The 10,141-nt window shown below is 40.2% G+C and overlaps 1 protein-coding gene across 1 annotated transcript; it reads right to left on the bottom strand.

The window, feature by feature from the left end:
* Window positions 1–284: 284 nt before the first annotated feature.
* On the bottom strand, window positions 285–10,141 carry GZMK (granzyme K). The gene is made up of 5 exons (XM_006747666.3): window positions 9,963–10,141; window positions 9,460–9,607; window positions 3,165–3,315; window positions 2,120–2,389; window positions 285–674 (listed from the first exon to the last, which is right to left on the bottom strand). The coding sequence occupies exons 1-5, from the start codon at window positions 10,024–10,026 to the stop codon at window positions 501–503; spliced, it is 807 nt and encodes a 268-aa protein (XP_006747729.1). The 5' UTR covers window positions 10,027–10,141; the 3' UTR covers window positions 285–500.

Below are 10,141 nucleotides of genomic sequence, written 5' to 3'. Positions count from 1 at the left end.
CCTGTGTGGAATGAAGTATGACAGAAATCAATAATAAGTACTATCCTAAATATTTGTATTAGCCTTGATGATTCTTTTTTCACTTGAATTGGGGTGTTTGAATTTACTGTTTCTTATTTTAAAAGCACAGTTTAGGGTAAAACCACAGCAGAAATCACAGCATAAACCTGGTTGAAGTTGGTGCCTGGCTGAAGGCTTGGTTTTTTTTTGCCCTTTGGGGGAGTGTGAATAGAGTGGGAAGTATATCATTTGCTTTTTTCTCATTTGCATGAAAGATAAGGACATAGTCTTCTAAGTTTTATTCAGAATGAAATCAGCATAGTAAAAACACAGCAGTTGCAGATGTGAAAGAGAACTTGATTCCTTGACAAAATCAGTCCTACGGAAGCAGGAGTGGACCCTAGCTGTGCTCTACTTTACATCCAACTACATATAAAGACAAAGGTGGCCTCTAGGACATCTTATGAAAATAAAACAAGCAACTGGTAGACCCAAGAAAATCATTTGTGGTCATAGTTTGCCTGAGATGGAGCAAGCTTGTTTTTAATCCAAGCCTGGTATTTCTGGGTTATTAGGGTGTAGATTCCAGGCTTCTTGGCATCACCACATTTACGACCTGCAGAGACTAAGGCATAGAAGGCACCTTTGCAAACCAAGGGGCCACCTGAGTCACCCTAGAAAGAAGAAAATAGACAGATACTTGGTGAGAAGCTATTGAACTTTTTCTACCATTAATTACCTGTTACTCAAAGGATTATTATGTGGGTCCTTGGTTTCTCTGTGTCCTCAAGAGTTCCTGATATAGCCCCTTACTCAGTGTGGGTTGTCTCTGTCTCTGGCCAGGGCAATGATTCTGTCCATCTGTCTGTCTCTGTGTCCCTATCTCTGTCTGGGACCATGTTTCTGTCCATCTGTCTGTCTGTCTGTCTGTCTGTCTCTCTGTCCATATCCCTGTCTCCGTTTAGGACTACTTATATATACAACCTTTGATAATCAGTGACTATAGAACTTTATTCATTAAGGAATGAGTAGATATAAAATTTAAAGGAATCCACTGAAATGAAAGAAATGTTTAAATTGTGGATTTCATCTTGGTGCTCACGGATCTGAAATCAAGTTGCTACTGAGATGGGCAGAGAGGAGAAATGTATCGTACTAAATACATTGGTGGCAGGGACTCTGTCCTTTTTTTTTTTTTTTCCCCCGTTTTTGCATTCTCCTGTAATTGAATATAATGCTCGGCACAAATACAACACTTTGTAAATACTTGCTCCGTGAACGGATTCTTGAGGACTCAGACCTAAACATGTAACTACAATTCTGTCAAGGAAAGTGACAGCGTGACAAGAGGGGGCTTTCAAATCTGAAGAGCAGCCTTTGCCTCTGCTGCCACTCCCATGGGGAACTGGAGCACTTTGTGCTCTGGTTGCCATGGAAAGAGAGGCTGAGGGGGATGACAATCTTGGGGCACGGCAGATACAGGTGATCTTTGAAAGCATCATGTCCTCCCCTCAACAAGGCTTAATACAGTATGATGTCAATAGTGCATTCTAATTTCTTAAAAATTAGTAATCCATCTGTGCTACGTGTCACCTGCAAACATGAACACCTATGTTTTTTTACTGCCTTGGGAAACAAGAGATTCTGAAAAGTATGCCTCCTTTCCTTTCAGTCAATCTGTCAACATTATTTAAGAAACACATACTATATACTTGAGCTTTTTGCATCTGGGCTTTCCAACACCTCTCTATTGATTGCCTACAATGGTGGGTTTTTTTGGGGGGGAAGGGAGTTATATTTTACACCACTAGTGACCTCAGAGTTGGTAGGCTTTCTAAGGATGGTAAGATCCCTTGGAAGAAGCCTGTAAAAGTTATCAGATGCAGTCTATCATCCTGATTCATGGACATTTAAAGAGTTCTTATGTGTTGGGGAAGTTCTTATGACTCATTCACATTGGTAGATGAGAAAGAATAGAGAACTCAGTGCAGGAATGGAGAGGAACTCTCTGGAGTTGTGATTTTCTGTTCTCCATACCTCTCCTCTGGGCTAGGAGCACATGGAGGCTCGACTGCATGCACAGCATTCTGAGATGTCTATTTGATGGATGGGCTCTTACCTGGCAAGAATCCTTCTCGCCCCTGGTGTCTCCTGCACATATCATGTCTTCAGTTATAATAGGGTTGTGGTTATAATAACTTGGGCTGTTGCAAAGTTTTCGGTTTATAACCGTAACAGTGACTTCATGCAGGGTATCAGAGGTCCTTAAAAATTGTGGGTTGGTGGCTCCCCAGCCAGTAACCTGGCATTTTGTTCCAGCTCTGATATCATTTTTGGAGCTTGGGTGGAGCAGCTGGACATGTTTGTCAAGTGTTGCAGCCGTGTGAAGCTGACAGATTGAAAAGAACATAAATTATCATTTGTCCCCAGTAGTATTCTGCTATTAGTCTGAGCAATGTATGTGTGGTCCCTCTGGTCTAGGAAGGCATCCCTCTTCTTGAATCTACTTTGGTGGTAGCCTGCAGCTGTATTTGTGGTTGTTACTTTTCTGAAATACTCTCCAATCCCTGTAGAGCTCAATGATGCTCAGGGAGGGAGCTTAGACAGAGCAGGAATTTTGCCCAGTCTTAAGCAAACTGGCCTTTGCTCTGCATTAGATGGTTTTCTGTGGAATAACATCCATAGGTCATGACTTTGAGGGCTGGGCTGTTTCCTGCTGGATAATACCCTTGAGTATGGTCTAGACTAAGTCTGGACTAGACTAAGTATGGTCTAGACTAAGTTATAACTCACTTACGTGTCCCTGAATTCACTTGGTTGGCTCAGTTGTATAAAGGACTTGCAATTTTCATTTGCTAATGATAAAGGCATTTGGGGAAAAAAGCTTCCAGTGGGGATCTTTGGGCTTGTTGGGATGTTCCCCTCCCACATATGCGAGCATCAGGGTTGCTTTTCTTTGTTTAAACACAGACCTGATGCATTTGTGATAAATTCTTGTTTCTTTCAAGGCAGTATATAAAGTAAAAGGGGCCCTTATAGAATATGTCACGTTTACCTCAAACATGGGGACAGTGCTAACAAAATCCTTTTCTGTAGATGATATAACAGCTGAACTATGTTGTATAAGAATGCTGGAGAAATTGAAGGAAGGCAACACTACATACCTTAATCAGCATAATATCATTTGATTTACGATATGATGTAAGTCTTGAGAATGGTATGAATTTTTCAATCTTAAACGTTTGTTTGGAGTCCTCTTTCTTTGAGAGAGAGTGTGCTCCTAAAATCACTTTGAAAAACTGGACTTTTGCATGCCTAAAAAAAAAGCAAAGAGAATAGAAGGAAGAGAACGAGTCCCAAATACCCCAGTGGGGAGTAGAAATGGTGGAGAACATAGAGGAACAAAGGCCATCTTTAAAGTAACTTGTTTGGATTAGGTGGAGTGACAGAGGTCTTAGTGAACCCAAGCATGAAAGGATGATATAAAGGGCCAAAAGACCTGCTCTCAGACCCACCCCACCTCAATTCCCTAGTATTTCAAAAGAATATCAGAACTTATACCCTACTGTGGGGAAAAGGAATGAAATTCTAATTGAGATCAAGTTTACAACAAAATTGTTAATTTATGTAAAAAGAAATTATATTTCTCGAGTTGTGGGTTGAGATTTATACCCACCATTGTTAATTTTTTTAATTAAGGTACAATATACATAACATAAAATTTATAATTTAAACCATTTTTAAATGTACAGTTCTGTGGCCTTGAATACATTTACATTGTTGTTCTTTAATCACTACCATCAATCTCCAAAATTCTTACATCTTCCCAACATTAAGTGTTTTAATAACTAAAAAGTAAAGACTCAACTCTGCATTCACTAATCTGGTATATCTAGACCTCATCTCAGGGCCATATGGAGAATAAGATCCATTACATGGCTGTCAGATAAGCTATGTTCTGTCCTGTCAATTAGAAAGATAATTTGGACAAGAAAGGAAGACTTGCCTCAATGTGAAAAATCATTGCTAGTTTGAAATAAAGACACTGTAGGGTTAGTAGCCATTGATAACTCCATTGTGGAGATTTAGAGGATAGAAACAGGTGAGTTAGATAAAGAAACAAGAGTTGTTTTGCTTTGTTTTGTCTTATCCCTGGTCATATACAGCTCCAGTACCAGTGTTTTGATAGTGCGACAATTGATTTGATTTACTGCATGTCGACCAAATTACATTTACATCTAGTTATGGAAATAGAAATGTTTTCTTTTTTTTGAGATCTTGACAACACCTTGGGGCATTCAGCATTCTATTAAAAAAAATCCCATTTTAATGTGTGCCTTTAGGAAGCTCCTTCAAATCCTTTAGGGAACAAGGAAGATTCTAGAAAGACTTACACTTGTTTACATGTAACTATTTCATTGTCACTTGAAAGAGGGATTAAGACAGATTATTATTATAATATTATAAGTCAGATGGGGAAAGACAAATACCATAGGATTTTGCTTATGTGTGGAATCTAAAAAACAAAACAAATGAACAAACAAACAAACAGAAACAGAAACAGATTCACAGACACATAGAACAAAGTGGTTGTTACCAAAGGGGGGTGGTGGGCGGATGGGCAAAATAGGTGAAGGGAATTAATTAAGAGGTACAAACTTTCAGTCATAAAATAACTCGGCGGGGGGGGGGGGCGCGCCTGGGTGGCTCAGTCGTTAAGCGTCTGCCTTCGGCTCAGGTCATGATCCCAGGGTCCTGGGATCAAGCCCCGCATCGGGGTCCCTGCTCAGTGGGAAGCCTGCTTCTCCCTCTCCCACTGCCCCTGCTTGTGTTTCCTCTCTCACTGTGTCTCTCTCTGTCAAATAGATAAATAAAATCTTTAAAAAAAAAAAAACAAAAACTTAGGGGGATAAAAAATACAGCACAGGGAATATAGTCAATAATATTGCAAAAACTTTTGTAATAGATGGTAAATACACTTATCTGAGCATCCCATTATGTGCATAATTGCCAAATCACTATGTTGTACGTCTGAAACTCATAATATTGTATGTCAACTATACTTCAATTAAAAATAAAAACACACACATACTCCCACATATGGATTCATAAAGATTAATAAGAATTAAAAGGCACAGAAACATACAGAAAAAGGAAGAAAGTGTTGTTTCAGGTTCGAAGAAGGAGCTCAGGACTACAGTGGGGTGGGTTTGCCTATGGCAGGACTGTGACTGCCAGGAATGACCACTCTTCAGTTTCTACCAAAATAGTTTATTTTGGTTTATTTTGGGAATTTCAGCTCTATTTGTTGAAAAGTTTGCCTATTGCAAAATCAGGATGGGGATGAAATTTCTCAAAGGATGTGGATCAGATTTCCTAGGATTGATTCAAATTCAAATTCAACATACTCATTAAAACCAAACTGTGGAGGGGTGGGGGGGAGGGTGGAGAATGATACCAAATCCCCAGGACTACTGCTTTAACAGAAAAGATGGAAACATGCATAAAAAACACAAGGAAGGCTGTGGGGTACAAATGCGGGTGTGGAAGATGAATTTTGATTAGGGGATGTTTGCTGAGAAAATTTCTGGTTTCCTCATCTTTTACCAACGTACTTGATTAGTTAATGCCTTTGAAATATTTTGGTTATTTTTGTCTCCACTAGGACATGTTAATATCCAATACAACGCAAGCAGACTATGAATGCTTTCTGACTTTCTGTTTCCTGATACACTCCAACTGGAATCTGAAAGGTCATTTTTTCTGCCCACAGGATACCTGGAATTACCTGAGTTTTAGGATGCCTTCTCCTTAGCTAAACCCAGGTCTGAATTCACACAGAAATGTAATAATACCAGTGTTTTTCATTTGTTTATTGTAGGGTTTTTCCGCAGGTGGTCTTTGCTTCAGAATTCTCTGGAGATGTGTGTTTAAAATGCAGTTTTCTGAGTCCCACCCTGGACTTACCTGGAACAGAACTACATGCAGAGCAGGAACCAGAGTGTTGCTCACAGTAATCCTTTTCTGTCTACTGAAACATTATTTCCATTGGGCTTAAAAAGAACCCTTTCTCAGTGTTGTTCAAGCTGATGTGCGGTATAGTCCTCATTGGTGGAAGGGTTCTTTGGCCAAAGGTGACACACATGATAAGTAGGGAAATCGGGACTCAAATACAGCTTTTGTGATTCCAAGTCCAGGGCTCCTTTCCATGACACTCTGGAAGCCCCATGTCAAGCCCCTTCAAGCCCCTTACTTCCTCTGCCAGTTTGCCTCAGCACTGAGCCTTGTTTCTACTTAGATCCACTCCTCCAGGGCTGACAAAGACTGGGTCCTGACCCCCTGGCGGCTCTTTAGTCTAAGACACGAGGGAATTACCTGGCTGTTAGAGAGGGGCTATTACAGTCCCATCCTCAGCACGCCTGGATCATCAGACTTGTGCCTCAGTGATTACCACGGAAGGTACAGAAAATAACTTGATGACATGATATAACACTTACTACGTTATTGTGCTGTGCCAGGTTTTGTGCGAAGCATTTTACATATTGTCCCTCATTTACACCTCACAACAGTCCTGTGAGGGAGGAAGTGATAATTAGGATTATCCCCACTTTGCAGATGAGAAGATTGAGGCTCAGGTGAATGAACAAACTTGAGAAAGTCCCACAGATATTAAGGGGAGGCTCCAGGATGCAAATGCAGGCGGGATTGAAGCTCAACTGGTTTAAGCCCCCGGGGCCTGAATCTACACCATTCTACTCTGGATGCCCTGGGGCGGTCTGAGATGGTGGGGAGGCCAAGTGGAAGGGGCTGCGGCGGGGGCGGTGGGGGGGGCGGGTAGGGGGTGTTCATCTAATTACAGCCCAGGCAGGTGAGAGGAGGGGATGCTCAGTGAGGGGTGAGATTCAGAAAAACAATGGAAAAGAGTTGGTGAGAGTTTTGCTTCTGATAAATTGAAATGCTGTAAATAAGATTAGACAAGAAGCTTTTTTACTGGTTTCCTTTTCTAGTTGGCAAGGCAACTAAGAGGGGCCAAGAGGCGCAGTAAGGAGCTGCGTGGATGGGGAGTGAGAAGGGGGCACCCCAGATCTGGCCTCCTTCACCGTTTTGCTGAGAGCAGAGGCTCAAGTTAGTAAGTATTCCCCCAGGATACTTGGGAGTACATTTGTGGGAAGCCACCATTAAACTATTTCATAAATATTTTGGATTTCATAAAGCTTAATATTTTTCTAAGCACCAATCCACCTACATTTTTACACCCAAGTGTCCTGGAGAGGAAATTTGATCCATATATTCTGGAGTTCTTTAAACTCTGGCCATTTAAAATGGTATTTAGCAAGAGTTGGTTTTTCTTTTCTTTTTTTCTTTTTTCTTTTTTTAATTCCAAGATCTCTTTTCCCCAATTTGTCAGTTTGAGGACCCACTCCTATCAAGTCAAGTTCACTTGACAAAATTTTAAATTCAAATTAATAGTATTATTTTACTTTTGGAAAGCACTTTATGGCTTGTGAAGGACTTCACACACTGTGTTTTTGGCTTGGAAAAAAAAAAAGAAAGAAAGTCTTCCTATTTATTTCCTTCTTTCTACCCAGACTTTCTTGAGCATTTATAAGTCAAGGTCTATGTCTGGGGAGGTTAGAATCCACTTGAGTGTGTGCCATAAGGATATTTGAAGATGTGCATATCCTGAATTGAATGAACATTTCTTGATAGTCACCCTCTGCCTCGCTGGTCCTTCGGAGACAAGTGTTCTGAACAGGATAGAAGTGATAGGGACGCAAGGGTGGTTTCTATGACAGCAGAAACCCCATATGAATGACGTAGTCATATTAAACTGGAGATTAGTAGCTTACTATTTAGAAATAAAACAGAAGTTCTCACTTTCTGCAGGCTTCAAAATTTCTAAATTTGTGTCTAGTCTTATTAAAATGTGGGCAATCGACATGGAGAAGCAAGTCAATTCAGTTGCTCCATAGTCTGGTTAGCAAACCATTATGGCCAAGAGATTCTTAAGTGAAGTGCTATAATGTTTGTAAGGAAAGAAAGTCCCATCTCTCCTTGGCTTATTCAGGCAAGAGACAGAAGAAAGAAACATAGAGACAAAAACAACAAAAACCAAACAAAAACCAAATCCCCCCAAACCAGCAAGTAAACAAAGCAACAAACACCAAATTGGTTTTCTATGGCTTTTCCTTTTGCAAAGGTTGCAGCATCCCAAGAAGAGCTTGGGACTTTTTAGCTGAAGTAAGAGAATCACAGACTGAAATGTACTTTGAGAAAAGCTTTGGTTCTAAGTATCCCAGAAAAATAGCTCTTTTTTCCTTGTAGAAATCATCTATAACTTTTTTTTCCTCTTTTTCTGCTGGGAAGTTTGTTGCCCCCTTATGGCTGTGATTCCCAAACTGTGGGCCTCAGGCCTCTGGGGTGGGAGGCAGGGCAGAGAAGTTAACATGAGGGGTCTAAAAATCCATTAACCACGCAGGCTTCTCGTACCTATAACAATAATGGCTGCAACTTATTTCTGCTTACTATATGTGCTAAGCATACTAAAATATTTAAATAGGTACTATTTAATCCTCCAAACCCCATGAAACAGGTACTACTATTATTATTCCCCTTTTGTAAAATGGGAAAGCAGAGATACAAACACAGGCTGTCTAGCAAGGTCAGGAAGGCCGCTGCCCCAATTACCACGGTTGTTGCCTTCCCTGGCCTTCCACGGAGGACTTGGATCTGTCCCATGGCCTGCCTGGGAAAGGTGGCCCAGTTCTCCCTGAAAAGGAAAACTCAGGGCGGAAAACTTGGATGGGCAAGAGGGTAAGTCAACTCCACCAGTTGGTCAGTGATCACAGAAGCTAAGGGTAGATGAAAGTCTTGCCATTTACTACAGCATGGACAGACTTAGAGGATAGTATGCTAGGAGAAATAAGCCAGAGAAAGACAAATACCATATGATTCCACTTACATGTGGAATCCACAAAATAACAAAGAAACAAACAAACAGTAACAGCAAAAAAGAGAAACAGACTCACAAATACGGAGAACAAACTGGTAGTTGCCAGAGGGGAGGGGTGGAGGGATAGGCAAAATGGACGAATGAGTAAGAGGTACAAACTTCCCAGTTTTAAAATAAATAAGTCACAGGGATGAAACTACAGCACAGGGAATATAGTCAATAATATAATACTTTAATCGTGGTGAACCTATCATAATGTACATAATTGTTGGATCACTGTTGTACTCCTAAAACTGATATTATACGTCAACTCTATTTCAATTAAAAGAATATACATATATATGATTGAATTGTTATTTATACCCCTTGATATTACATCTGTGTTCTTCAAACGTTACAGTGCTCATTAAACTTAGAATGTTAAAAAACAAACTTCTCTCCGGGAGAGGCGAGCTTCTCTTCTAGCCAGTAGAGGTAGAACGCACAAGGTCAGAGCAGGTACTCACCGGGTGCGGCAGTGGGCCGCAGACAGCACCCACTGTGGGTGGATCAGCACGCCTCCACAGAGGTGGTGGCCGCGGTACTGGATGGAGGCCATGAATGGCCGGGAATGTGGCGACACTTCTCGCCCTCCAATAATCTCCATGCCGAAACCTACAGAAGAAAACCCAAAGATTTAATATGAAAGATCCAAGCGGATTATTTCATGTAATTCTTCTTCCAATAGTCATTATATCATTTCCAAGATAAAAAAAACCACCCTACAATCTCCTAATGGCTATAATAATTTTACCGATAAACACATGTACACTTAATAATATATAATATTATATATAATATATATAATATATAATTAAATAATAATATAAAATAGTATAATAAATTTAATAATTGATAATACAGTTTCAAGGGATAGACATGGTTGGGAAAAATTTTCATTTCTAAATAATAACACAATCACTAGAAATTCATTTGATGCATAAATGTGGTGGGTCTAGGAGGTACTTACACTCTGAAGTCATATAAGCCCCAGCTGTTAGGAAAAATAGAGGAAAAAAAGAAAACTTCACCATTTTAATGGCTTTGATTGAAGAAGCCTAGATGAAATATTCTGATGGCATTGGTGAAGGAAGAAGATTCTGAAGACTGAGCTTTGACCTTGAAAGTTTTATCTTTCTCACCACAAGT

This window comes from Leptonychotes weddellii, chromosome 7 (genome assembly GCF_054177405.1).
Source record: "Leptonychotes weddellii isolate Sample4059 chromosome 7, ASM5417740v2, whole genome shotgun sequence".
Classification (NCBI taxonomy): Eukaryota; Metazoa; Chordata; class Mammalia; order Carnivora; family Phocidae; genus Leptonychotes; species Leptonychotes weddellii.
This window is presented reverse-complemented; position numbering and strand designations above follow the sequence as displayed.